Source organism: Brassica napus, chromosome A2 (assembly GCF_020379485.1).
Source record: "Brassica napus cultivar Da-Ae chromosome A2, Da-Ae, whole genome shotgun sequence".
NCBI lineage: Eukaryota > Viridiplantae > Streptophyta > Magnoliopsida > Brassicales > Brassicaceae > Brassica > Brassica napus.
Genome location: NC_063435.1, coordinates 27,475,261 through 27,502,691, shown reverse-complemented (window position 1 = coordinate 27,502,691; position 27,431 = coordinate 27,475,261). Strand labels below are relative to the sequence as shown.

Here is a 27,431-nt window from a genome sequence, read left to right as displayed (position 1 = left end):
TAATATATCTTTGTAACCACGCAGACATAAAGTTATGGTTTGGATCTCGTTTGAATATCCGGAGAGAGTGTGCATTTTATTTACGTTTTCCCTTATTAATTAGAGGACTAATCTGAACCTTCCATAGATCTGAATTATCTTCTATATTAAAAAATACATTACATGTGAATGTATATAGTATGCTACGTACGTTACATGTGAATGTGTATAGTATGCTGCGGAATCAGCTAGGCCGAATTTAAAGAGCATGGATTACATGTGAATATATATTACTATTTTTGAATTAGGTTTGGTTGCATTTATACTTGCGTTTCTAGAAGGGGTTAAACTGCTTTTAGTGATGTGAAATACTTTGCATCTCCATGATATACTATTCTAGCTACTGTATAGAAACCCAAACAAACAGTCAGATTTTTTTTTTGAAAACTGGCCTCGTCAGAAATTTAAACTGTTTTTAGACGAAGTTTTATTTATAAGGGGTTAGAGCATCTGCATCAATGAACTTTGAAAGGGGATCATAACTTTAATTTTTTATTATTATTTTTTTTATTTTTTTTTGTTTGATTTAAAAATATATATATATATATATATATATATAAATAAGCAGACTAATCGCGGACCGCCACGTGGCGTGGAACCCGCGTTACAGTGCTGAACCGGATTCATCCCATCGAACCTGCAAGGACTGAGTTCATAAAAAGGGGAATATTAAAATATTTTTTGTTTTTGGGAAATGTGTGAACCTGGGCATTGAACCCTCAATGTAGATGCTCTTAGACCATCGTCAATGTATTTTGATATTTTCACCTCTAAAATAAAAGAACTGTATAATAGAGGTGAGATATGCTCCAATGTATTTCTCTATAATAGTAATCTCCAATTATAGAGTAAAAAATAAAGGAATGCTATTTCTTTCTCTATAAATAGAGAAAAATATAAAGATCTCTATTATAGAGGAAGAAATAGAGGTGGGTTGGAGTAATTTCACCTCTAAATGCTATTATAGAGGTAAAAATATCAATGGGTTGGAGATGCTCTTAGTTGCATGTGACTAGTTTAACAAGTCAATTAACCAGTGGTTTATTGATCTTAATTAACTTCATCTAATATGGTCAGTATATGTGTCTCAGTATTCCAATAAAACTTATTGAATATCAATGCCTCCAGTTTTGTCGTAGATGATCTGAGTGTTGTATATGCATGCCGCATGTTATGTTAACCAATTCCATACAGTTTACCTACAAGTTTATGCTAGAAACTTTTAGTAAAAGTATATACATATGTATATGATATAGGCAGCTATTGATAACTAACTGATGGTGATTAAGTGATGACTTTGATAACTAGCTTTTATAGCGATAATAACAATAGTAGGCATACTTATAAAGTATTTCCTACATATATAACATATAAAGCAACTGCAAAACATACAGACGAATGCTTCAGCTCAATACTTATACTAAAGATATGAAACATTATTAGTATTCATGAAATAAATACGAGGAAAATAGCGTGGTGTCACACACATTCTAAATGGAACTGGACACGAGAGTGATGTTTCAACAATCTCTTTCTTCGCAATTTTCGTATGGTGTTGCCTCTCTAAACAGCTTTTTGTACTTAGAACATGGATGTGTATATATATATATTCTTGTGACCAAATCATGAGTTTTCTGTTTTTGTCCCACTCTCGTAATCATCATTCTACTACAAAATGATGCCCTCTCTCACTTTTATTTCGGCTTCTTTGATTCGTCTCCATTTTTTCTCATCATTGGTATTTTTCTTACTATTTCTGTGAACTTTTGAAAACAAGTAACTACTAATGAGTCACTAGCATGTTGGTTTTGAATGTCAAAAGTTTATTTAAATATTTTTTTTTAACTTTGCATCCAAATCCATGTATATTATACATCATTGTCAATTATAAGCTAAAGAATATCAAAGCACCGGGTCTAAACCTAAGTTACAACGTTTTCCTCCAACATATTGCACCAATAAATACAGCTCAGTTGTCGTAGTGGGGCCATTTGACCGCTATAGCAAAACTATTACTGGACAATACGGGCGGTGGCTGTAGCGGATCTAGAAAATATTTTATGTAGAAAAATGGAAAGTTTAATATTTTACATCAATGCATTTTTACATGAATATATTTTATATATTTTAATAAAGACTAGGTTAAGATCCGCGCCTTGCGCGGAATGAATATTATATATAAATTATTTTTAAGTATTATATATTTTTTACATATTATGAAATAATAAATATATATTGAATAATTAAAATTTAGTAACTATTACGTATATAATTAAATTGGTACAAATACTTAAATAAATTTTATTAATCCAGACAAACACTTTTTTCTATTTTATATGGTATAACATTAAGTTTAAATGATATTAACATAGATATATAGATATATAGTACATTTTTAATATTGATATCTGTTAAAAAATATTTAATACTCATATTATGTTTGATCATTTGTATTTCTTTATAACAAATTTTTTAAATCAATGATAACAATAAAAAAAATTGTGGGATGTTTAATATTTTTAGTAATTTATAATTTTAAGAACATTCAATGAAAAGTTTAAAATCAAAATATTAAGTTGTTAATAATTGTTCAAAATGTTTATCAAAAAAATTCAAAGCAAATTCGAAATTAAAATACTTATGTATTTTATATGGTATATAATTTATTTTAAAAAAAATATTAATATTAATATACATATATATAATATTTTATTAAATGAGATTTCCTACTTATGTAATTTCGTAATCATTCGTATCTTGTTATAACATAAATTTTAAACTATGGATCACAAAAATTTCAGTGTGAGATTTTTAACAACTTTAGTCATTTATATTCGTTTTTAAAAATTCAAAATATAACATATAGGAAAAAATCTAAGTTTTTATTATATAGTTAATGTGGTTGTTTAATTTATTTTAATAAGTTAAAATTTTAAAAAATGATAGAGAATAGACTAATTTTTATCAAATCTTTATTATTCAAAAACATTAATTGTCATATATAATTTAGCCATATTAGGTAATTCCGTGATTTTTATTTAAGGAAACAATGAATAACATTTATGATTAATTTATGGTTAGTTTAATAAAAAGCTTATTATATATTTATATGAACCAACATATTTTCTAAAGATTCTAAGAATGATTGTGGTGATGACATGTGGCTAAAAAAATATGTTGTAATGCTTCTCTTTTAATAAATAGGGGATAACATTTAATAAATAAACTAAATAATACAGTTAAAAGAATTTTGTACAACTGAAAGAAGGAAACTAATAAACCTCCTTAGAAGAAAAACAAATTTTAATTGAAATGAAAGGAACATATGACCAAAAAGATTAGTATGAAGATAATGTGAGGTAGAGAAAGAAATATAACACATAGAAAAAGGAAATTCTAAAAGTAAAGAAAGGAAAAATATTAAAAACAAGCAGGTGGACATTCGCACCTTGGTTGAGTGGGTGCAAAGAGGGGCTTTAGCCACTAGCTGCAATGTATCCGTTTATTCCAACCAGTGGCTTGTCAAAGGGTGGGGCAGATGCCCCAGATAATTTTTAAAATTCCATGTAAAATTTTGATAGTGTCCTTCATCCCCCGGTTGGTTCCTTAAACAATTTTGATAATGCTTCCCATAACATTCATCTCTAGATCTGCCACTGATTCCAACACAAATAGACTTAGCTGTAACTTTTTGTGGGGCAGCTGCACCTCCATTTTGGGATTCTCCTGAATACGGCTACTTAATGGTCAAACATTTGACTTTAAATTACCAATTAGTATAAGATTTCTTCCCTTTGCCCTCTTCTTGATTTTCTACCTATTGATTATCTTCCACCAAACATACATGATACATAGGACAAAAGTATATCGTCAGACTATGATTAGATTTGTTGTAAACTACGCGATTTCTTCTATTACAACAATATAGGCCTACAACAATATGTCACAAGAGACAGGTTGTATGTGACATATTGTAAATACAAGGGATTTTGAGTATTTTCGTGTTAATGATACTCTTCAATTATGCTGATGATTTAATAATTTATTAACACTCGACTAAAGCTAGTAGCTTTATAAAAAATATGTATTTGTTTTAAAGTAATCATGATATTATTTAGAAAACATTTCTCTTTCTAGACACATTGTTGTTGTTCTCTTGTAGAAACATGCTCAAAATTCAAACTTAAATTGTTGTTGTTTTGGTTTTACCTTTACCTTGTTAACTTTTCGTTACACGTTATATCAACACCATCAATTTAAGATCGAAGAGAGGTTACAAGTTACAAGTCGGTAGCTATTAAATTAATTAATGTCTATGTAAAGTAGACTATTAGTGGTTACGCGACCAAATTATTGCATAGTGTAAACATTTATGGTTATTTTTCACCGTCACTTTGCGTACTTGAATTGAACAAATCTTTAATTTTGGTACAACTCTTTTACATTTTCTGGACATCAAAGAAAATTAATACTCTTGGCACCTTTCAAAGTTTTATATTTTCCCCAATATTTTTGAGTTTAAAAGTAGGAGAAAATATAGAACTTTGAAAAGTACCAAAAGTATTAATTTTCTTTGTCAAAACAAATTATATATCAACATTTCGTATTTTTTGTGTGGAGACAAATAATTTTAAGTTCGTTCAATGCTTCCATGGATATGAGACCGATGGCTTCCCTTTAGTATTTCTCTTCCTTCTGCTGATTATAGGAAATTCTGAATTTGGGTCATAGTATAGATATATATTTTTATACAACTCGGTATATTCGACGGAGCGAAACTCAATCGAGTGTTATCATGAATCCTATCCACCGGCGCCAAATTAAAGGCCATCCCCTATATATTAAAAGGGAAGCATTACAACATATTTTTGTAGCCACATGTCATCACCACAATCATTTTTAGAATCTTTAGAAAAATATGTTGGTCCATATAAATATATAATAAGTTTTTTATTAAACTAACAATAAATTAATCATAAATGTTCTTCATTGTTTCCTTAAATCAAAATCATAGAATTACCTAATGTGGCTAAAGTATATATGACAATTAATGATTTTGAATAATAAAGATTTGATAAAAATTAGTCTATTCTCTATCATTTTTAAAAGATTTAACTTATTAAAATAAATTAAATAAACACACTAACTATATAATAAAAATTTAGATTTTTTCGTATATGTTATATTTTGAATTTTTAAAAACGAATATAAATGACTAAAGTTGACTAAAGTTGTTAAAAATCTCACATTAAAATTTTTGTGATCCATGGTTTAAAATTTATGGTATAACAAGATACAAATGATTACGAAATTACATAAGTAGGAAGTCTCATTTAATAAATATAATATATATATGTATATTAATATTTTTTTAGAAATAAATTATATACCATATAAAATACATAAGTATTTTAATTTCGAATTTGCTTTGAATGTTTTTGATAAACATTTTGAAAAATTATTGACAACTTAATATTTAGATTTTAAACTTTGCCTTGAATGTTTTTAAAATTATAAATTTTTAAAACTATTAAAAATCCCACAATTTTTTTATTGTTATCATTGATTTAAAAAATTTGTTATAAAGAAATAAAAACGATCAAAAATAATATGAGTATGAAATATTTTTTAACAGATGTCAATATTAAAAATGTACAATATATCTATGTTAATATCATTTAAACTTAATTTTATATCATATGAAATAGAAAAAAAAATTTGTCTGGATTAATAACATTTATTTAAGTATTTGTACCAATTTAATTATATACATAATAGTTACTAAATTTTTAATTATTCAATATATATTTATTATTTCATAATATGTAAAAAATATATAATACTTAAAAATTATATATATATATATAATTTTTATCCCGCGCAAGACGCGGGTCTTAACCTAGTAGTATATTGTATCCTTGAACACTAACTTTTTGTCAACACTAGAATTAATAGTCATCTAATCAGCTGGAGAAATTAATTTTTCTCTTTCTTTTTAAAAAAAAACAAGGGTGTGCATTCGTTTTATTTTAACCACTAAGTTTTATACTATTTTCGTTAGACAATACAGTTTTATTTTTGTTCTCCAAATCAAAATTCACTTTGTATTTAGGTTATTAAGTGGAGAACTAATTTTTTTAAGTATACTAATGGAAAGTACAACAAAAAAAATTAAGTATGTACGTTTATGTGTGTGAAAATTTATAAAACCACAGTGTAATAAAACGAGGGTAATAGTTTTTATAAATTTACGATAGAAATAGAATAATGTTAATTTGTTATTTAAATGTAGTCTTATAGATAAATTCTTGCAGCCAATGTATGACTTTATTTTTTATCTATATATTTAGAAAAAAATAATAAAAATTTACGATTTTTGATCTCTAAAATATTAACCACTTTTCTTTCTATTTTGTAAAGGAAACAAACAGTTTTCTACTAGGTTTTTAGTTCATCTCTTGTTTTTTTTTTCCTATATTGTGGTCCCATAAAAGGTGTCAATTATATCAAGCAAAGGATTATAAAAGTTTTACACCCGAAATCGCCAATCACATTTACTCTCATTTTATAATAATTTCTCCATCATCTTCCTTCCTCTATCACCTTATAGAACCTTCACATGTCATAATACTCCCTATATTTACAGCAATCTATAGCCTCTTTTCTCAAAAAAAGAAAAAATCAGTTGCTTCTTATTTCTTCATTACTCTTATATATCAATTGCTTCATTCATATGCATATTATATATAAGTATGAGAAGACATTCCTGTTGTTATAAGCAAAAGCTTAGAAAAGGACTTTGGTCTCCTGAAGAAGATGAGAAACTTCTCAATTACATAACTAGACATGGTCATGGCTGTTGGAGTTCTGTCCCCAAACTCGCAGGTTTGGTTTCATCATGTGCTCTTATATTTGAAAAGTTAAAGATATGTATTAAATGTTTATATTTATGGTTGGTATGATCATATAGGTTTACAGAGATGTGGAAAGAGTTGTAGGCTTAGGTGGATAAATTATTTGAGACCAGACTTAAAGAGGGGAGCATTCTCTCAAGATGAAGAGAGCTTGATTATTGAGCTCCATGCTGCGTTAGGGAACAGGTTAATTAACAAATTAACAACAAATTTATATAGAGTTTTGAATACATATATAATAATAATGTAAAATTTGAAACATATTTCATTGTCTGAATCGATTTTGAATTGTGTAGATGGTCTCAGATTGCAACTAGGTTACCAGGAAGAACAGACAACGAGATCAAAAACTTTTGGAACTCATGTCTTAAAAAGAAGCTGAAAATAAAAGGCATTGACCCAACAACACATAAACCCTTAGTAAGCGACCTTCAAACTCTTAACGTCATAGATCAGAAGCTGACGTCATCAACTACTTCAGAAGTATCAAAGTCAACGAGTTTGATAATAAACAACCATGATCAGTCGATGGTCATCTCATCACAACCAGGTCCGTGTTGGTTCCCGGAGATCAAGACGACGGCTAATCAAAACGTTGCGTTTTGCTTCAGTTCAAGTACTACTACACCAACAGTTTTAGACCAGATGAGTTCAAATTTCAACCCTGTTCCAAACAATTGGGAGCTCAGCTACTGCAAAAACACAGTTCCATCTCAGAGAAACAGTATTTATAATGCTTTCTTTGGTAATCATTACACAGAAGCTAGTCAAATCATGAATAATAATAATAATCATGTAATGGATCCTCATTATCATGAAGACATGAAGTCATGGCCATCAGAGATTCTTCATTACACAGAACATAACCAAAGTTCAGAAACTGGTTTAAAAGCAGAAGTGAAGCCAGACATTGCCAAGTACTACTTGGGATCATCGTCATCACTAAACGAAAGCGCCGCGAGATTACTGCATAATGCTGAGGTTGATTTGTACGGTACAAACCTTCAGAAGCTTAATAACATGGCGTTTCATCAGAGCCTTTAGATTATTAACATGTGCTAGAGAGTGCCTAAATAGTGTTTTTTTTTTTTCATTTTCTATCCACGTTCACGGACCGGAGTTTATTTGATTGACATATATAAATATATATAATATTCTGCATGTATTTAATTAAGTATATATATGCTTTTTTTTTTACCAAGGTTGAGTTGGCCTAGTGGTAAAGGGGTTGCGGCTGTAACTTCCGCCACTTGGGTTTAACTCACGGTGGAAAGGACTATTTACAATGCTTAGGTTCCTGGCAAAGAGGTGAAAACATCTTTTTTTATATATATGCTTTTGGCTGTGTAAATTTTCTCCTAATGTATTTTTCCGCGTGCTTAGATGTAGTTAATTTTTCATCTTATTCCTTGTCATGAGTTTGATCTTAATAGAGTGTCACGTTAATTTTTTTATATATCTTTCCTTGAGAAATGTTATTCACTGATTATAAAAAAATTTCAGAAAAAGAACAAACACAACCTAGAAAATAAAGTAAAAATGTCCCGGTCAAGATGGGCGGTGTTTTTCTTTAAGAAGAGGTTAATAGATCCTAACTTGGAGTGGGGACTTATTCGGAAAAGTGATTCCGGACAACGAGATGCATGCGTGAGCAATGAACCCACAAATTTGTACTATTAAACATATATTAACAAGTGTGCCTCATATTTTTTTCTTTGTTTTTTACATTACAAAGTATATCGACCGTATTTTCATTTATGAATATGATAATATCCATAAATTTAGAATATAATTCAATAAAATGATTTTGGAATATGTTTTGTAAAAGCTAGGAATTCACATATCTTAGAATTACTATTTAATCATTACGTTTACTATAGATATATGGAATATTAGAACTTATAATACTATAAGAAAGGATAAATTAATTTGACAAATAATCTAATTTTTGTTTAGTGTTAATGTTTTGTTTATGCATAAAATAAAGATTGTCATAAAATAAAAGATTATTATGTAAATAAAAAAAACTTGACATCAAAATGAAGTTGTGAATAGTGTTCCCTCAAATTTGATGGAATACTGTTCATATACTCATTTTTTCCCTCAAAGTGATGTATTATTGGAGATAAGTTTCCCTCATTTTTTGATGTTTTCCTTCATTTTGATGCACCATTGGAGATGTTATTAACTCTAAACCATAAGTCTAGATTAGTTAACCCTTTAATAAAAGGGTTTTTAGTAATTAAACCCCTCAACTAAAGATTAATCGTAAAATAAACCCCCAACTAAAAATCTTATGAAATAAATCCCCAACTTTAATTATGTTAACATATATTATCCTCCGTTTAAAAAACCGTGATGGAGGGTGACATACATTAACGGTTTATAAGTTGAGGGTTTATAATGTTGAAAACTTAGTTGATGGTTTTTTTTACGATTTAAAAATAGTTGAGGGGTTTTATCACTAAAAATCATTAAATGGTTTACAAATTTATTATCATTTATACATTGTTTTAACATTGATATAAGCCTTTAAAACTAATTTATAAATTTTAATACATTAATTTATTATAAAATTAATTTATACATCCTAAATTAATAATTTTTAGTAATACTTACAACTTAATATAACTTCAAAATATTAAATAATTTCATATTTGGCAATAGTGATATAAAAAAATTTGTGTGTTTACGTCGTCATTGTCAAATATCAAAAAATTTAAAGTTTCTAAGTTATATTAAGTTTTAAGTAGTGTCGAGGATAATTCATCTATGAAGTCAATCTTTCTATTTAGAGTAGAACGCATTTTTTTCTATTTTCATGATTTCCGTCCTCCGACTCATACTTCCTCCTATCCCCCAAAAATAATGCATGATTATTTTTATTCTGATTGATTTCTGAACAAATACTTTATATTTTTGTTTTCTTGATCAATAAAATAATATATTTGATATATTATTTTTGATTTATTGTATTACTTTATGTTTCAGTAGAATCACGAAGAATGCTAGATTGTTTTATCCTAACAAGTAGCATAAATTGTAAAAACTTATAAAATCATTGTGAAACCTTATAAATCATATGTAAATGTATTAAAATATTTCTGAAGCTTTATAAATCAGTTATAAAGTAATTTTTTAAAAATTTATAAATTAGTTTTAAAGGTTTATATCAATATAAAACAATGTATAAATGATAATAAAGTTTTTAAACCATTTAATGACTTTTAGTAATAAAATCCGTCAACTATTTTAGAATCGTAAAAAAACCACTCAACTAAGTTTTCAACATTATAAACGTCAACTTATACACTGTTAATGTATGTCACCCTCCGTCACGGTTTTTTAGACGGAGGGTAACATATGTTAACGAAATTAAAGTTGAGGGTTTATTTCACATAATTTTTAGTTGAGACTTTTTTACGATTAATCTTTTGTTGGGGAGTTTAATTACTAAAAACCTTTAATAAAACTTATTTTGGTCATTTTCTTTATTGAGAGTTATTTTTGTGAAAATAAACTAAAAAGCTATCCTAGAGAATTTCTTTTTTTTTTACTAAGAAGTTTTGGGTTTTACTAATTATTACTTTTTCTCTAGTTGATTGTAGACAGAAAAAATAATAGACGGTTAATTTTTGTCGAGTTTCAGAATTTGAAGTCAAGACCTGATATTTCTCTATCCCAAAAAACTTCTCTAGATTTAGCCGGTTTAGCTATTGAGATTGAATCATAAGTGAAAAATGTGTGAATGAAACATTTCATACCTCAGAATGGATCGAAGTCCATATCTTTGTGTCTCCTTTAGAAAGAGTGATAAAAATGTGCTTCACTTGTGAACAGTTCTCATACTCATTGTTTTTACTTCTCAAAATCGATTTCCCACAGTTTTGAAAACGACGTGTGAGAATAGGAAGATGTAATATGCAAAACGAGGAGAGAGCATGTGAAAGACCAATTGGAGTTCAAAGTTTCCGTGCATGAAAGAAGACTAATTTACACATACTTGTTTCTTAATTTTTTAAACTAAATATATATTTTTGTAACAAACTTAATACATTTCTTTATAGTTGATTTTCAAATCATATTTTGTTTCTGAGATCGTCATTCATCAGTTTATTTTAGAAATACAAAATTGATAAAATTATAAATGACCATAAGCTTTTTACAAGTCTAATACACTCAGTGTCTAGGAAATTAACATAACAATTGAAAGTTCCACAAACTAGTCTAGGTTTCGATTTATGGTCATCGTTTACATAAGAAGAAAGAAGTCATGGGGGTAGAAGGGACCCTTGATCTTGTACGATGGTGAATACGTAATTCGAAGGTGTGTATGTACTCTTCTGACAATATCCCAAAATAATTCACATGAGGGCAGCTTTTGGGTTGGTGTTTTTTTGGAGGTGGACCAAAAGTCCTATGCTTGGGACCCTTGTTGCTGATACAGTGTTGATAAAACTAGAAAAGCCATGCAAAAAGCTAATGTTTAACAAAGAAAAATGTCGTTACATTCAAGATTTTATTACTAGTTAATTAGGACATATCAGTTTAAGTGCCTAACCCCAACCAACTTGTCAGTTAAACAAGAGTAACGTAAAAATGTGCATTGATGAAAATTTTGACATGCTATAGCCTTAAAATGGTGATGATGGTCATGATCATGGACTTATTGAATATCTGTGTATCGAGCCTTATATGAAAATGATGTGACTGAGCAATTATACAGTTTTTTTTTTCGTAAACCAAAATCAAAAGAAGAGATGAAAGTTGCATATATTGTCGGCTATTATTTGAAAGACTGACGCCTACGGCTTCTCTTTATCTTGCTCTCTTTGATAATTGATAAGGAAATGCCTATATTTTCGGTCCGACTCTATTAATTCTTCAAATTTATGATGATATATTTTAGTTTAATTCTAATATATTGATGATTCTTTGTTTCTTTTTATATTTTTCATTTCAAGTATCAATAGAGACAAAGCGATGTCATACAAAGCCAAAAAGACCATTCTTTTAATATTTCCTCCAAAGTTGATTAATTGTTGAATGAGAATATAAATACAGAGACTCTCTAGAATTTTCAAAAGCAAACGTTTATGACTTGATCATTTTTATTTTGAAGACTTGTAAAAAAGGAATTTTCTTATCCTTACACCTCATAATTTGCATGTGAGCCAAAATAATCGAGGCCCTACTTTAACCATAATATTCATTTCTATATTAGAATCAGAAAAAATATCACTATAGCTCTATTGTTTTATTCGATCATTGTTGTTTTAAGTTTCTCAACTTGTCTTTAAAATAAAAGAGCATATATATATGTGTGTATGGGGTTGTTTTTGTATCATATTTTTCAGAAGGATCGTTGTCGTTTTAAGATGGAGTTAACGATAACGTAAACAAAAATCTAGCTTATTGATAAAGACAACGGTGTGGTGGTGTCAAGGCAATATTATAAAGTTGCATTATCAATCAACCAGTCATGGGGGCTTGATATTTAAAACGCGAGAGTACTATAATAAAATCTTTGAAAACAAACATTTCGTACGATAACAATGATATTCGAATTAATATTATATTTTCAAACTTAATTACATATAATTCACATAAAATGTTTTGGCTACAATACAACAACCAAAACCTATATATGAATTGATCAAACTTGTTGAAATATTTTCAAAAACATATCTTTTCATATTGGACTTAATTAAAACTTACATCAAATTCATATTAAAGCTCCAAAAAAGAAACAAAATGTGTTTAATTTACGGGGGAAAAAACTTGGGTTAGACAAACTTAAAATTTCATTTGAACTGTGTTGGTTATCAACACTACTTTTAAAATGATTATGTTCAGAGTCGGTTCTTATGGAAAAATATCAAAATAAAACTACCAATAAAAAGTTATAACCTCAAACATTTGTGTTTGAAACATTCAGAAGAACTGTGTGTATGCAGTTGCATGTTTTGAACACGAGTACTTTTAATATTGGTCATAGTCTTAAACTCTTTTTTTTTCTTTTCCTTACTGGCATATATTATAATGACTACAATACAAATAATTTAACAATAAAAATTTATTAATCAGGGAACTCGAGTACATTTTCCTTTGCTCAATCTCCATATGATTTTTAACTAAAAGATCACTCGCCACAGGACGACATCGATCTCTTAATTAGAATATTTACATATTTCCTCCAAAATAAGTCCAACAAAGGACCAAAACTCTTTGACTAACCAAGAGAATGCATAGCCCATGGGCCTAAACTACTTTAAAGCCCACACCTAGTGAATCGATTATGTTGTATCGATTATGTTGTAGATTGTGGTGGGGAGAACTGGGACTGAGATGCTTACCAATGAAGCTGGTGAAGTCACTAGGTTACTCTCTCATGTGTTGCTCTCTTTGTGTCGTTTAGCATTTGTGTTCTTATGTTCATGTGTTGTCTCCTGTTTGTGTAATGTTGTAGCCATTTGCAAGGGATGTTTAATGGAACAGTCCGTCTTCTTGAAGCTGGAATCAAGCCTGTGTAAATCTAGCTAAACGGTAAGCTTTTAGTATCTTGAGTGCTGCACAAATGAGTTTTGCTTACTATGTTGGTAACCTTCTTGGTTCAGGTACTCGAAGAGAGCAGATGCAACTGCGGATTTGACTGGTGCTATTGAGGTTTGTTAGTCTTGCTTGGCTTTCTCAGTTATTTAACTACTGGAAGTGCGTAGTTTAAGAAGTTCATCGACTTGTGCATATTGTCAGGATGTGACTACTGTGACAGCATCCGAGGTATCTAGAGATTCTTACTTTATCTCTTTTTATCTTCAGATTATCATTGTGGTTTTTCTTTAGGTATTGGTGGGCAGACTGCGCTAAAGCTCATTCGCCAGCATGGTTCTATTGAGACTATACTCGAAAATATAAACAAAGAAAGGTTTACCTCCTCTAAAATTATCAACGAGTAATTTGATTCGGTGAAGACTTTAACTGTTTTGGTGTTTTATGTATAGGTATCAAATACCTGAGGAATGGCCATACAATGAAGCTCGTAAACTTTTTAAAGAACCTGATGTCTTAACTGATGAAGAGCAGCTTGATATCAAGTGGACCTCTCCAGATGAAGAGGTCTAAACCCATTTAGATTCTTCAATAAATGATTTTAGTTACCTCAGATTTATTTCTTCTTCTTTGCCACAGGGTATAGTTCAGTTTTTGGTGAATGAAAATGGATTCAACATAGATAGAGTAACCAAGGTAATGTTATTCATACTTTGTTCTGCATCACCATACAGGTTCAAATCGTTTATTCTTGTCATTTTTTTTTATTTTTTATATAGGCTGTAGAGAAAATCAAATCTGCAAAGAACAAGTCCTCACAAGGACGGTTTGCACCTTTCAAACAAATGAGTGGTGAACTTAGGTTGTAACTCTCCTTCCACTCATTTCTCTATGAAACATTTCGCAGGCTGGAGTCTTTTTTCAAGCCAGTTGCTAACTAAGAGAAAGGTTTGTCTAATTGAACCCATTAGTTCTTAAGATCCTCTCTTTTGACTTGTAAATGAGTGAAACTATCTTGCATATCAGTGGGATCATTAAAGCATTCTAGTTTGTGTTTCACATGTTTCTGGATATACATAGTTCATTTGGTGCTTGACAAACTGTTTCTTATTTGGTAATAGCAAACCCCAGAGAGTAACACTAAAGGAGCAGCAATAAGAAAGCCAAGGGAGGTGGTGGTGGGAGGAAGAAGAAGTAAGTCACAGTCCAAGTTGTTATCAAGCTGAAGGCTGTGTAAGTTAGTAGATAATTTACTGCAAAGATCTGGGGAGTAGATCACTCAACTGTGATGATTGTTCCTAAGTTTTAGCAGTCTATTTGCTTTTTTGTTTTTTTCTCTGTTTCTGTAACCATTGTAAAAGCACATCTACATGTTAAATTATATATTTTCAATAATATTTTAAGCCTTGGTTCAGCTAATAACAAAGATTCATTACAGGAAAGTATGAAACATGATTGCATAAGAAACTTTGTCTTGACCACAAAGAGCAGGATTTTACAAGAAGGGCTAAGAGATGGAATGAGGGATTTTCAAACAATGGTGCAGCCGCTTCCGCTTTCGTAGGAGCTAACTGATACCATGTCACGGGTATTGTAGTTGTAGTATGGAAGGTCACATGTATTGTGGTAGTATGGAAGGCAAGGCTTGCAACACTCTGGCTTCTTTTCTGGTTTGGCCTCTGGAGGTTTTGGTGGTCCAATGTTGACTACTACTGGATTCTGTTTGATCTTCCTAAGCTGTTCTGCAATGCAGATGGGATCCATTGTACCCACCACTGTTAGCAAGCTCTTCTCTTCATCCAGTACAACCTGATTCACACCTGCATTCAAAATCTCAGTCTTTATAATTATATCCGTGGATTTGTTAACACTTCTTTTAAGAAAAAAAAAAAAGCAATACCTTCTAGCTCTGTGACAGCTTGCATGATTTGGTTTTTGCATTTTCCACAGTTGATGTCCACTTGCATCTCGACTTTCTGCTCAAAACCGAACCAAATGAAACCGAATGAGTTATGACAAGAAACCATATGGCTTTCATATTAGTAGGTATGATCATGTTTCTTTTTTTACCTTAACCGTCATGATGGAGAGATTAATGGAGGAAGAATATATGATTTAGAAATATGATTAGAGGAGAGGAAACTTAGAAACATATATAGAGTTTTGTCTCTTGATGTTCTCATCATTTCTCAACATCTTCCTTTAATAGAAGAAGCTTCTCTGTAACAGTTTTGAGAAGCGACTTGACTTTTAAATAAGCCTTTTCATCCCACACTTTTTGCGTCAACGAACTCATTGGTACCTGTATACATAAGTGATACATGTGTTTACATATAAATTCATTAATATATGTACATTTGAGTTATTAAATTATAGTTTTTCTTGGTGAGACTTACCTGGTTGATGATATATAACATCTACTATGGTCTCAACTTGAACTTGTGGTTTTGTTAAAGAGGCAAGTTGCTAGTCCTCAGTGTATATCCATTTGTAATTGACCCTTTATTTTATATTTATTAACATATTAGTATGTTGTGACACAATGACATTTTAACAGACAAATCTCTGTCGGCCTTTACTAAGATTGAACTTATATAAAGAAATAACCAGCCAACTTCCACATTTTCTATTTATTTATTGGAACAAGTTATTATTTTGAATTTGGTGATTTGGACTTTTGTAATTACCAGGAGGATGACAAGTTATTTCCAATGAAACAACCCTCTGTTAATCACACAACTAACCTACGTATTAACAAACAACTAATTGTCTAAGTTAAGGCCTAATTACACCTTTCACAATAAGTCTAAAAATAAGCATTCAAAGACTCAGGACTTATAAGAACATCTAGTTTTAAAGATTCTCCATCCGTTGATTTATTCGTAATTATAAACTCATCTTCAAGAAGAAGCTCCTTTTTTTTCAGAAGATAAACAATAACAACAACAATGGCGTCAGTAGCGACCCATATAGTTGTTGTTGTTACCATGTTGGTCTCAGCCATGGCCGTAGCTTCAGAGTCCAACATGCTTCAAGATATTTGTGTAGCTGATTTGTCCAATGGTATTTAATTAATTTTGTTTTATATTTTTAAACTCCTGATTACATTTCATATAACAAATCATTGTTCCTGTGTTTCAATTTCCACAGCAAAATATTATTTTCAAAATTAATATTTTTCATTTTTTTATTTGGTTATATTTCCTATTTTTAACATTTTCTTTTTTCCATCTTTGACTAATGAAGCCGTCAAGGTCAACGGATACACATGCAAGGACGGAACACAAGTAACACCGGAAGACTTCTACTTCCAAGGCTTAGCCTCCCCCTCCGCCGCTTCCAACACCTCCACGGGAGCCATAGTAACCGGAGCCACCGTAGAGAAGCTACCAGGACTCAACACACTCGGCCTCTCCATGTCCCGCATAGACTACGCACCAAACGGCCTAAACCCACCGCACATCCACCCACGCGCCTCCGAGATCATCTACGTCCTCGAAGGTCAGCTCTACGTAGGCTTTGTAACAACCGCTGGAAAACTCGTTGCCAAACACGTTAACAAAGGAGAAGTCTTCGTTTTCCCCAAAGGACTTTTACATTTTCAGAAGAACATTGCTAAGTCTGCTCCAGCTTCTGTAATAGCAGCTTTTGATAGCCAGTTGCCTGGAACACAGTCGCTTGTGTCCTCTCTCTTTGGTGCTCTTCCTGAAGACATTCTTGTTAAGTCTTTCCAGTTCAAACCCAAACAGGTTAAGAAGATTAAGTCCAGATACCAACCCAAGAAATGAGACAAGAACTTTTTTTTTTTTTTTTTTGAACAACGAAATGAGACAAGAACAGAACACAACACAATCTTCTTCTTCTTCTTCTTTGTTTTGTTGCTCCATTGTAATAAAAGATGTACTTAAAACTAAAACCAAAGAAGATTCTTGTCTTAAAACAGATATTTCTTTTTTAGCAAATTCCTTAATACAAGTTTCATAAAATGTGAAGAAGAATCAATAAGAGTTTCTTCAATTAGCAGCCAATGGCTGGTGTTGCCTTCCATCTGGGATTGAGAACAAGACGATGGGTTTTGAAGACTTGACAAACGGCACATCACATCTGTAGTAGCCTTTCCTCTCAAGCTGAATCACATCACCACGCTGCAGGTTCCTCATATTGGAATCACCAAGTGCCGACGTTTCCTTCTTCGTGTAAGGATTCACAAAAGTAGCAACCTCATCATCTTCCTCCAGCTGTGTTTGCAGCAAACCAAAAACACATCAGTGATTCTGAGAGTTAGAAACAATAGACATCAAAAGATTCTTACCTTCTTCTTGGTGATCAAATAATCAAAGTCTGTTAACGTGAGCTTAACCAACTCATTAGTCTCTGGAAGCCATGTCAGCTTCAGCTTTGTAGTCTTCACAGAGCCTTGGAGATTCAGAACGCCAGACAACGCAGTGACACGACCCTCCTCGTCCTTTGTGACTTCCTTCACAATGGCGTTTCCCCAATCCATCAAAGTTACTTCCTCATTAACAGAGATGGCACTCGCATCAGCTCCCTCTATCCATATGTTCTTGGTGAAAGTGGTTGCCTTCTCTCCAGCGCCTTCAAACTTCTTGTGCTTTGGTATCATCCGGACAAACGGCTCATCAGGACCATCGGTTAGTGTCAACAGCACACGCCTCTCTTCGATCACAGCCGTATGTCTAGGACACACAGGGTCAACTATCTTCTTGTTAATAGTCCAGAGCTTGTCCCATTCCATCAAGTTTAGATTCTTTGAAGCACCCTGGAAACATTAATAAAAACATAATTGTTATTACAGAACATCAAGTTTAAATATTTGATTTATGCTACTCAAATTGATTTAAACTGTTCTAAATAGGTAACAAACAATTTAAAATGGGTTTAAATCAATCTAAATTGGTCTAAATCAAGCAATGATGTTAGTTCAAATCCAAAAATTTGTCTAATTCTTTCTTTTTTGTAAATCTAATTTTTATAATTCATCTAAAATTTATAATTAAACAACACTAAAATATCTAATGTTAGTTAAAATCCAAAAATTTGTCTAATTCTTTCTTTTTTGTATATCTAATTTTTATAATTCATCTAAAATTTATAATTAAACAACACCAAAATATCTATAATATAAATGTAAAATATATGAAAAAATAAATCAATAATTTGTTAATCGGTCTATGTCCAAATAATTTGATTAGTAGCTAGTCCTCTAGTAAACACCTAACTATTGATGAAAACATAATTGTTATTACAGAACACTTAAAAGAGACATAAAAACAAAGAGAAGTAAAGGCTTACCTGTTCTAGAATGAACTGAATCAGTGCCTCGATTTTCAAACCTCTACGAACAATGCCTTGGACCGTAGGGAACCGTGGATCATCCCACCCACCAACCAACCCTTGCTGAACAAACCAGAGAAGCTTCCTCTTACTAAGAAGCGTGTAAACAAGATTCAACCTACTAAACTCATAAATCTCAACTCTCCTCAACCCCATATCCTCCAAAACCTTATAGTACTGAGCATTCCTATCATGATACTCACTCGACCGAAGCGCGTGCGTTATCCCTTCGATGGAGTCCACAAAGGGACAAGCGAAGTCATACGTCGGATAGATCTTGTACTTGTCCCCTATACGGTGGTGAGACATAGGGTTGCAACGGTAGTAAACAGGGTCACGCATGGCTTTGTTGGGGTCTTGCATGTCCAGCTTCCCGCGGACGCAGCACTGCAACCCTCTCACGCTTCCAGCGATCATCTCTCGCCAGAGGTTAAGATTCTCCTCGATGGTATGGCTCCTGCATTTGGAATCTATCCCGTCCATCCTCTCCTTCTGCATCTGCTCCCTCGGCGTGTCGTCCACGTAAGCCTTCCCCTCTTGCATGAGCTTCTCGGCCATGTTCATGAGGTCGGGGAAGTAGTCGGAGGTGTAGGTCACGCGCTCGTACTTGATCCCCAAGGTACCGATGTCCTTGACGAGGTTTTCGACGAACTCGTTGCTCTCTTTGGCGGGGTTGGTGTCGTCGAAGCGGATGATGACTTCCCCTTGGTACCGCTCGGCGAAGTACTTGTTGAGAAGGGCGGCCTTGGCGTGGCCGATGTGGAGGTAGCCGCTTGGCTCTGGAGCGAACCGGAGTTTGACTTTTCCGAGTTCTGCTCCAGGCAAGTCCACTTCAGGCTTTCCTTTGTCGTTAACGTTGTCTGCTTGTTGGTCTTTGGATCTTGGTGCAGCAGAAACAGCCTTCCCTGAAGGCTTCTTCGCAGTATATGAAGCTAGCTTGTTGAGAGGCTCTGCGTACTCTAGCGATATTGAGTTGAACCATCTGACTAAGTTCTGATACTTTTTAGATTTCCTCAGACTCTCCCATCTTGGACCGGATCCTGATAAAATGATAAAAATGTGTTAGAGACTGTAGCTAATATCAAGAAATGGCAGATTATGTATGAAACTTTAACGAATTATTTATTCATTTATTGTATATTATATATATTTAGTAGCTATTTTAATTTTTAGATTCAATTATAGAATTATTTTGATGAATTTTAAAACTTAGATGTAAAAACCAAAATCAGACAAATTTGTGGACTTATACTAACATTTTTACTTGATTTAACCGACCAATTCAGATTGTACTAGACCAACTTAGTTCGATTTTAACCAATTTAGAATAGCTTTAACCGGATTTTATAAAGATAGTTCGGCTAGGACTGATTTTTAGAACATTGCATAATGCAACTAATGAGCTATGTTCAAGCAAGATGATGGATACATACCAGCAAGAGCTGACCAAACAGCAACATCGGCGATGGAAAGAGAATGACCAACAAGAAAGGTGCCACTTTGAAGGTACTTATCAACACGTGTACAAGCATTCTCAAACTCTGAGCCAGAGGAGAAGACAGGAGCGTAATCCACCCACTCATCAATCTGCCAAAAAACATAATAATGATTGAGACTTTAAAACAAAAAAATCTACAATGAGAAGAAGAAACAAAGTAAAAGGTTGAGACTTTACACAAAAAATCTACAATGAGAAGAAGAAACAAAGTAAAAGGTTAAGACTTTACAAACAAAAATCTACAATGAGAAGAAGAAACAGAGTAAAGGTTAAGACTTTACAAACAAAAATCTACAATGAGAAGAAGAAACAGAGTAAAGGTTGAGACTTTACACATAAAATCTAAAATGCGAAGAAGAAACAGAGTAAAGGTTAAGACTTTACAAACAAAAATCTAAAATGCGAAGAAGAAACAGAGTAAAGGTTAAGACTTTACAAACAAAAATCTACAATGAGAAGAAGAAACAGAGTAAAGGTTGAGACTTTTTTTTTGTTCAAAGTAAAGGTTGAGACTTTACAAACAAAATCTACAATGAGAACAAGAAACAGAGTAAAGGTTGAGACTTTACACACAAAATCTACAATGAGAACAAGAAACAGAGTAAAGGTTGAGACTTTACACACAAAATCTACAATGAGAACAAGAAACAGAGTAAAGGTTGAGACTTTGTCCACTTTTAAAGCAAAACTCTACAATGAGAAGAGTTCGTGTTTGAGACCTGTGAAGATTCGAAGGCATCGTGGCCGTAAAACCCAGGAAGAGACTTCGCTGATCGACCAACGTATCGGAGAAGAACTGATGTCCCACTCAGCTTCCGCCTAAATCAAGACAAAAAAAAAAGGGTTTTTAGTTTCAAAGAGAAAGAAGGAATCAGATTGGGGAAAAGAGGGAGTACCCGTCGGAGAAGACGAAAGTAGGGACGGTGGTTGCGGCGGAGGAGTCGATGGTTACCGGAGAGGATGAGAGGGAGAGAGCAGCGATTACTGAAAGTGGTGGAGAGTCCGGTGGGAAAGAGAGCTTGATCCCTTCCATCTTCTTGTTCCTTTGTGTTTGTGAGATGAGGGGCGGCGACAAAACCAATTAAAAAAAAAAAGACAGTCTTTTGGGTCTTAGGCTAGGTTTTAGAAGTGGAGAGCGGTCCTGACTTTATAATAATGACCCAGAAGCTATTTCAAAACGTAAAACCGGTAATGATCCCCACCCACAGATCGAACTCACGCTGTTAGATTCCAAATTAACTAATAGTACTACTAGGCTAGAGAAACAGTTTGGAGATTATCAGGGCCGGGTCAGAATCTATCCCAACTTGGATTGAATTATAAGTTTTCTTTACACAAAAAAAGAGTAATTGCCATTCCTATTGTTCAATGTATTGAGTTGATTACAAGTTTTTCAAATTTGTGTTACTTTTTAACCACTAGAGTCCATAAAGTATCAAACTTTACATTATTCATCCCAACTTGTGTTGAATTTAGTCTTCTTTAGACAACGAGAAATTGGCTTTTACCTAATGCTCAAAATAATCTTTCAGATATTTCTACAAGAAAGAGAGACGTCACATGTTTTGAATTCATTAGTACCACCACTGTTTTCTTGCAATACTTAGCTCATTTCTAATAGCGGTTGTAGTTGTAGGTAACAGTGTTAGGCAAGCATGTATCATGTATGCTTCAATCTCATATGGAGTGTGACTACTATATCCTTTTGGTTATGACTATTTTTCATGTATCAGTGTTTGTTTTCAAGAGAGTCGACGAATCAGAACTGAATCCACATAGCTTTCTTTTTCTGTCAGCTACCCATTTAAAACTAGATCAATAGGTGGTCGGACGAGCTGATTCTCCACAGAGCACCTTCGTCTGGCCGGGTATGATCTACATGGAAATAAATATAGCCTTTGGACCTTACTTCTTTTGCTAGCGAGTCCGTCCGATTATTCTTACTCCGAGGAATATGGGACACACTCACATCCTCGAAATCCTCCTGTAATCTCTGGAACATCTCGGGCTCTGACGTGAATGTTGGCCAATCCAGCGTGCAAGGCTGAGAGGCTCCTACTGCATGCCCGTAGTCCGAAATATTCAGAACCCATTTGATCCTTAAGACTCCACCCTAAGCCATTGATACTGTCATTATCGATCCATGACGCATCAATTTGACAGGTAGGGATTTGAGGTATCCAAGGGGGCACTGTCTCAATCTCTATATTAGGAGGATGACGTAGGAGGATCGTCATGATCCTCGCTTGCCTCCTCCTTTTTGTTAGCGTTCGTCCAATATTCTGCCTCAAAAGACGCGTGTTGGAGAGTGTCGATCGAGGATACGACTTTCCCATTAAAGAGTTTGTCGTTCCTCGTCTTCCAAATGTACCAACAGATCCAAGGGAAAATATCGAATTTTGGTCTTAGTGGAGCCACCACTTTTCTCTTCCAAAACAGAAAGTTCATGTTTTGGTATATAGATGTACTCGGGAAGTAACCCGGAAGGGACGGATAGTCCGATAAACTCCAAACCTGCAAGGATGGGGGACATTCAAAAAGAAGATGATTAATCGACTCCACTGGACCAGCACATCTAGGACAAATCCTAGCGGTGCCAAGGTGTCGATAAGTGAGCCTCTATGCCGCCGCCACACTGCCCGAGATAGCCTGCCACAAAAAAATGTTTCATCTTACTCGGAGCTTTTATCTTCCACACATGGCTCTGAAGGCTCGTGATACTCGATTCTAAAACCGCTTCATGTGTAAGACTCAGCTTGGTCGATCGGAGTAGGTCATAACCGGTTTTAACTGAATACACTCCTGATTTTGTGTGGTTCCAAACATATCCATCCGGAGTAAAAGAGTGAAAATGTTTTAACTCAAGTATCAAAGAGATATCATTTTGGTGAAAGAATTCCTGTAAAAGTTGTATATCCCACTCATTGGTATCATTCCTAATAAAAGACTAAACAAGAAGTTGGGGTAGTCTGTAAACAATGTGGTCAGCAGGTCTAGGTGGTCGAGCCACTGAGTCTGGAACCCAAGACTCACTCCAAATCCTTGTATCTCGACCCGTACAAATAGTTTTTTGTAAATCCGATATGAGTAAATGTTTGGTTAAGTGTTTACTTTAGGGAAGATGAGCATTTGAACTGAATTAGTGTTGGTTGATACCGTTGTAAATATATTAAACTATTTCGGTTACTGATTCACATTAATTATATGATTTGGTGTTAGTCACTTATTTTCAAATTTAATTTGTAGAGAACTAGGGCTCATGCATCTATTGATAAATGTTCTTTTGGTGATTTGTCTTTTGGTAATTTTCGATCTAAGTTATCTCAAAAAAAAAAATTGTATAATTTCACTTTCGTGATTATACCATAAAATATAGAGTGACTCCTCTACTTTTTAAGATAAATGTTTATAGATCAACCAGAATCATACATTGTGATGATTTTCCATAAGAGTTAACAAATAATTATTTCAAAGGATTTAAAAAAAAATCTTGGAACGTCAATAGGAAAAGAAATTTTTAGTCAATGTATTTTCTATATCATATTAATTTTTTTATTGATGTGTCCTATTTATGATATGTTTGTTCACGAGTTCTTCTTTCTAATGTCGGCATGTCTTAGTGAGATTATATGGAGTGTGAACTTCCTAATTATACATAAGTTCAGTCCCTTGATCAGTTGAATATGCACTTAACATTAAATTTTAGACACTTCTGGTTTTTTAATATGAGATTTTCTGCATTAGTGTATCAAAAGATAACTTGCAGGACAAGAAGTAAAGCTTGTGGACCAAATATGAGTGATGTAAAGTCGATTCACTATTGAGCAACCAACACAAACATATACTTTTGATCTTTCTCACAAATGTTGCTAAGCATTCAACAAAGTAGAAAGGACTCGCTCTTCCCACTTGCTGTCACAGTTTCATCATTCTTCTGTTCTTGATCTCTTTTTTTGGTATATATATATACAAAGTCAAAATCTTAGCCAGTGAGAAGAGAGAATGAGATTGGGTTAGAAACTCTTATTGATTCTTCTTCCCATTTAATGATAGTTGTGTTGAGAATTTGCTTTTTAAAAAAAAAATCTCTGTTGAGATAATTTTTATCGTATAAATGTATAATTTTGATATATCGTAAATGTTTTAAATATATGATTTACATTTTAGGGTTATATATATTTTGTAACTCTGTAATCTTTGGTTAGGTTTATTATTCGGCATTATTTATATATAATTATTTTTATACATTTTACTTTGTTATTAATTGTTATTATATACTAATATATTTTTTAGTTCGGTGAAATAAATTCATAATATAAAATAATCAAATAGAGAAACTCCTTCAGTATATATATATTTTAAAATTTCTACAGTTTGCATACACTACATTTTAAATTTTTATTTAGTTATACTATAGAAAGTATATTTTTCAGGACAATTTATAATGTCATGTTGTGTTTAAAGTATATTTTAGCATTTTTATTATTTTAGTATATTGTATACATAGAACATCTATCATATTATGTTAGTATATTATATTAATTTTAGTATATTATATTTTTAAAAGATGACAAAATCATATTATTTTAGTATATTATAGTAATTTACCAATTCAATATAATTTTCATTTTAATTCATATATTACCAATTATAAAATTTATAAAACAGCTTATAATTTTATTTTTGTAATAAAAGTTTTTTAAAATTTATTTTTAATAATAATATATTAATAAATTACGAAAATAATCATGCATTACTTTAAAAATATATTTAAAAAATTTAGTAAGATTTTGTTAAATATTTCTCTAAAAGATTTCATAATAACTAAAAGTAAATAATAGGTGATGATTGTTTTGTTAGTTTTTAGATTTTGGTTTTTGGATTTTTTTTTTTAGTTTATAGATTTTAGATTTTAGATTTTAGTTATTGATTTTGCATTAGAAACCCATAACATATGGATTTTGGTTTCTATGAGTGAAATTGTATAAAAGTTAAAATATGGTTTCCCTAAAAAATAAGAAATCTATTTTACCAAAATTCTTGATTGGAGAAGAAGTAGATTCTACAAAAACAAAAACAAAAACCAAAATCTAATCTAGAATCTGCAAACAATCAACCTCTTAAACTACAATTAAAATTGATTTAATATTAATATCTTTATAATTATTAAGAATTTTTAAAAGTGTTGTATATTTAATAGATAATGTGAATAATTAAATAGAGATAATTGACGAAATGGACCTAGTATAATTTTTTATAGTAGATAAAAATTGTACTTCTCTTTTAATAGAGAAGATGAAACACTTTCAAATGTTGTCTTTTTGAAAAAGTAGATTGTTTCATTTTTTCTTATTAGAGATATTGAGCCCGCTAAAAATTGCTACAAAGTTAGAGTAAAAGTGTTGATACTTTAGAATCATGAAAAAATAAAAAAAATTGTTTCAATTAAATTGGTGTTGGTTGATACCGTTGTAAATATATTAACTTATTTCGTTATTGATTCACGTTAATTATATGATTTGGTGTTAATCATTTATTTTTCAAATTTAATTTGTAGGGAACTAGGGCTCATGCATATATTGATAAATGTTCTTTTTGTTACTTGCTTTTTGGTAATTTCTGATCTAAATGATCTCAAACAGATTATTTTATTCTGCATAATTTCACTTTTATGATTATACCATAAAATATAGAGTGACTCTTCGCCTTTTTTAAAATAAAATTTCTGTAGATCAACCAAAATCATACCTTGTAATGATTTTCCATAAGAGTTAACACATAATTATTTCAAGGGATTTAAACAAATATTGAAACGATAATACAAGAGGAAAAAAAAATTTAGTCGGTGTATTTTCTATATCATATTAATTTTTTTATTGATGTGTCCTATTTATGATATGTTTGTTCATAAGTTCTTCTTTCTAATGCCGACATGTCTTAGTGAGATTATATTGAGTGTGAACTTCCTAATTATATATAAAAAATGAAGGGTATACATAAGTTCAGTCCCATGATCAGTTGAATTACTTGAATACACACTTAACATTAAATTTTAGACACTTCTGGCTTACTAATATGAGATTTGTGCATTAGTGTATCAAAGATAACTTGCAGGACAAGAAGTAAAGCTTGTGGACCAAATATGAGTGATGTAAAGTCGATTCACTATTGAGCAACCAACACAAACATATACTTTTGATCTTTCTCACAAATGTTGCTAAGCATTCAACAAAGTAGAAAGGACTCGCTCTTCCCACTTGCTGTCACAGTTTCATCATTCCTCTGTTCTTGATCTCTTTTTTTGGTATATATATATATACAAAGTCAAAATCTTAGCCAGTGAGAAGAGAGAATGAGATTGGGTTAGAAACTCTTATTGATTCTTCTTCCCATTTAATGATAGTTGTGTTGAGAATTTGCTTTTTAAAAAAAAAATCTCTGTTAAGACAAGAATCTTCTATTTTTTTAGATATCATCATAAGAAAAACACTCATAGGCATTGATTGACTTAACCAGAAGATGAAGAAAAAAGTACTATACAAATTGAGCAACAACAAATTAAAAAAGTAATCATCGATGTGGATTGCACTCGTCAGAGAAGTAATCATTGTTCTCCAACATAACTCTCAGCATATCACGAGCTGAAGATGAAGGAGAACCCTCTTCCTCCTCCTCCTCCTCCTCTCTTCTGAGAGGTCTCATCCCAGAAAAGCATCCTCCTTTACACGACCCATAACGTGATTTGTGTTTCTTTCTGAACCTGTCTGTAAATTGCTTCCTGGGTTTTGAAATCAAGGGCTTTACTAATTGGTTCCCGTTCTCAGAATCATCCTCTTCCTTCTTCTTCCTTGTCTTCTTGTTGTCGTTATCGACTCTGTTCTGTTCAACCACCGTAATCTCCCCGTGGCTTCCAGGCATTAACCAGACGCCGTTTTCGAATTCAGAAAGAAAAAAAGGAAGATCGGAATCGAAAGGAGAGGACGATGGTCGATGAGAAATTGAGTAATTGAGAGAAACAGGAGTTTGATTTTTTTTTTGTTTGTTTGTTTGCTGTTGTCTGTCTCCTACACGGCTTC

General features: G+C 32.0%; 5 protein-coding genes and 1 long non-coding RNA gene across 8 annotated transcripts; 3 read left to right on the top strand and 3 right to left on the bottom strand.

Moving 5' to 3' along the window:
- Positions 1–6,189: 6,189 nt before the first annotated feature.
- Positions 6,190–9,302, top strand: LOC125580924 (transcription factor MYB86-like). The gene is made up of 3 exons (XM_048746214.1): positions 6,190–6,924; positions 7,010–7,139; positions 7,250–9,302. The coding sequence occupies exons 1-3, from the start codon at positions 6,792–6,794 to the stop codon at positions 7,995–7,997; spliced, it is 1,011 nt and encodes a 336-aa protein (XP_048602171.1). The 5' UTR covers positions 6,190–6,791; the 3' UTR covers positions 7,998–9,302.
- A 3,951-nt stretch (positions 9,303–13,253) lies between these two features.
- LOC106380084 lies at positions 13,254–15,077 on the top strand. Of its 2 annotated transcripts, XR_001276266.3 has the most exons (10): positions 13,254–13,333; positions 13,423–13,499; positions 13,571–13,619; positions 13,707–13,733; positions 13,797–13,878; positions 13,955–14,069; positions 14,142–14,198; positions 14,282–14,450; positions 14,624–14,735; positions 14,941–15,077. It is a non-coding gene; the product is annotated as an uncharacterized LOC106380084 (long non-coding RNA). The 2 variants fall into 2 exon arrangements; XR_001276265.3 differs by lacking the exon at positions 14,941–15,077 and having other exon boundaries at positions 13,255–13,333; positions 14,624–14,909.
- LOC106380083 (heavy metal-associated isoprenylated plant protein 2-like) lies at positions 14,913–15,691 on the bottom strand. 2 transcript variants are annotated; one of them, XM_013819905.3, is made up of 3 exons: positions 15,573–15,691; positions 15,403–15,478; positions 14,913–15,322 (listed from the first exon to the last, which is right to left on the bottom strand). In XM_013819905.3, exons 1-3 carry the CDS (start codon positions 15,582–15,584, stop codon positions 15,033–15,035), a joined length of 378 nt encoding a protein of 125 aa, XP_013675359.1. In that variant the 5' UTR covers positions 15,585–15,691; the 3' UTR covers positions 14,913–15,032. The 2 variants fall into 2 exon arrangements, with proteins under 2 accessions (XP_013675359.1, XP_048602180.1); XM_048746223.1 differs by lacking the exon at positions 15,573–15,691 and having other exon boundaries at positions 15,403–15,529.
- A 347-nt stretch (positions 15,692–16,038) lies between these two features.
- LOC106382544 (probable germin-like protein subfamily 2 member 5) lies at positions 16,039–17,302 on the top strand. Its single transcript, XM_048746217.1, has 2 exons — positions 16,039–16,565; positions 16,749–17,302. The coding sequence occupies exons 1-2, from the start codon at positions 16,451–16,453 to the stop codon at positions 17,288–17,290; spliced, it is 657 nt and encodes a 218-aa protein (XP_048602174.1). The 5' UTR covers positions 16,039–16,450; the 3' UTR covers positions 17,291–17,302.
- Positions 17,303–17,341: 39 nt separating this feature from the next.
- Positions 17,342–21,506, bottom strand: LOC106382542 (glutamate--tRNA ligase, cytoplasmic-like). Its single transcript, XM_048746208.1, has 6 exons — positions 21,252–21,506; positions 21,075–21,174; positions 20,291–20,444; positions 18,816–19,897; positions 17,815–18,282; positions 17,342–17,740 (listed from the first exon to the last, which is right to left on the bottom strand). The coding sequence occupies exons 1-6, from the start codon at positions 21,386–21,388 to the stop codon at positions 17,516–17,518; spliced, it is 2,166 nt and encodes a 721-aa protein (XP_048602165.1). The 5' UTR covers positions 21,389–21,506; the 3' UTR covers positions 17,342–17,515.
- A 5,419-nt stretch (positions 21,507–26,925) lies between these two features.
- BNAA02G31700D lies at positions 26,926–27,273 on the bottom strand. Its single transcript, XM_013819010.1, has one exon. It carries the CDS (start codon positions 27,271–27,273, stop codon positions 26,926–26,928), a length of 348 nt encoding a protein of 115 aa, XP_013674464.1.
- Positions 27,274–27,431: the final 158 nt, after the last annotated feature.

Coding starts and splice junctions, on each gene's coding strand:
- LOC125580924 (XM_048746214.1), top strand. CDS start 6,792: ATGAGAAGACATTCCTGTTGTTATAAGCAAAAGCTTAGAAAAGGACTT. Junction 6,925..7,009: donor TTCTGTCCCCAAACTCGCAG/GTTTGGTTTCAT, acceptor ATGATCATATAG/GTTTACAGAGATGTGGAAAG. Junction 7,140..7,249: donor CATGCTGCGTTAGGGAACAG/GTTAATTAACAA, acceptor TGAATTGTGTAG/ATGGTCTCAGATTGCAACTA.
- LOC106380083 (XM_048746223.1), bottom strand. CDS start 15,529: ATGGTTTCTTGTCATAACTCATTCGGTTTCATTTGGTTCGGTTTTGAG. Junction 15,323..15,402: donor AGCTGTCACAGAGCTAGAAG/GTATTGCTTTTT, acceptor TTTTGAATGCAG/GTGTGAATCAGGTTGTACTG.
- LOC106382544 (XM_048746217.1), top strand. CDS start 16,451: ATGGCGTCAGTAGCGACCCATATAGTTGTTGTTGTTACCATGTTGGTC. Junction 16,566..16,748: donor TGTAGCTGATTTGTCCAATG/GTATTTAATTAA, acceptor TGACTAATGAAG/CCGTCAAGGTCAACGGATAC.
- LOC106382542 (XM_048746208.1), bottom strand. CDS start 21,388: ATGGAAGGGATCAAGCTCTCTTTCCCACCGGACTCTCCACCACTTTCA. Junction 21,175..21,251: donor ACTTTCGTCTTCTCCGACGG/GTACTCCCTCTT, acceptor GTCTTGATTTAG/GCGGAAGCTGAGTGGGACAT. Junction 18,283..18,815: donor TTCAGTTCATTCTAGAACAG/GTAAGCCTTTAC, acceptor TAATGTTTCCAG/GGTGCTTCAAAGAATCTAAA.
- BNAA02G31700D (XM_013819010.1), bottom strand. CDS start 27,273: ATGCCTGGAAGCCACGGGGAGATTACGGTGGTTGAACAGAACAGAGTC.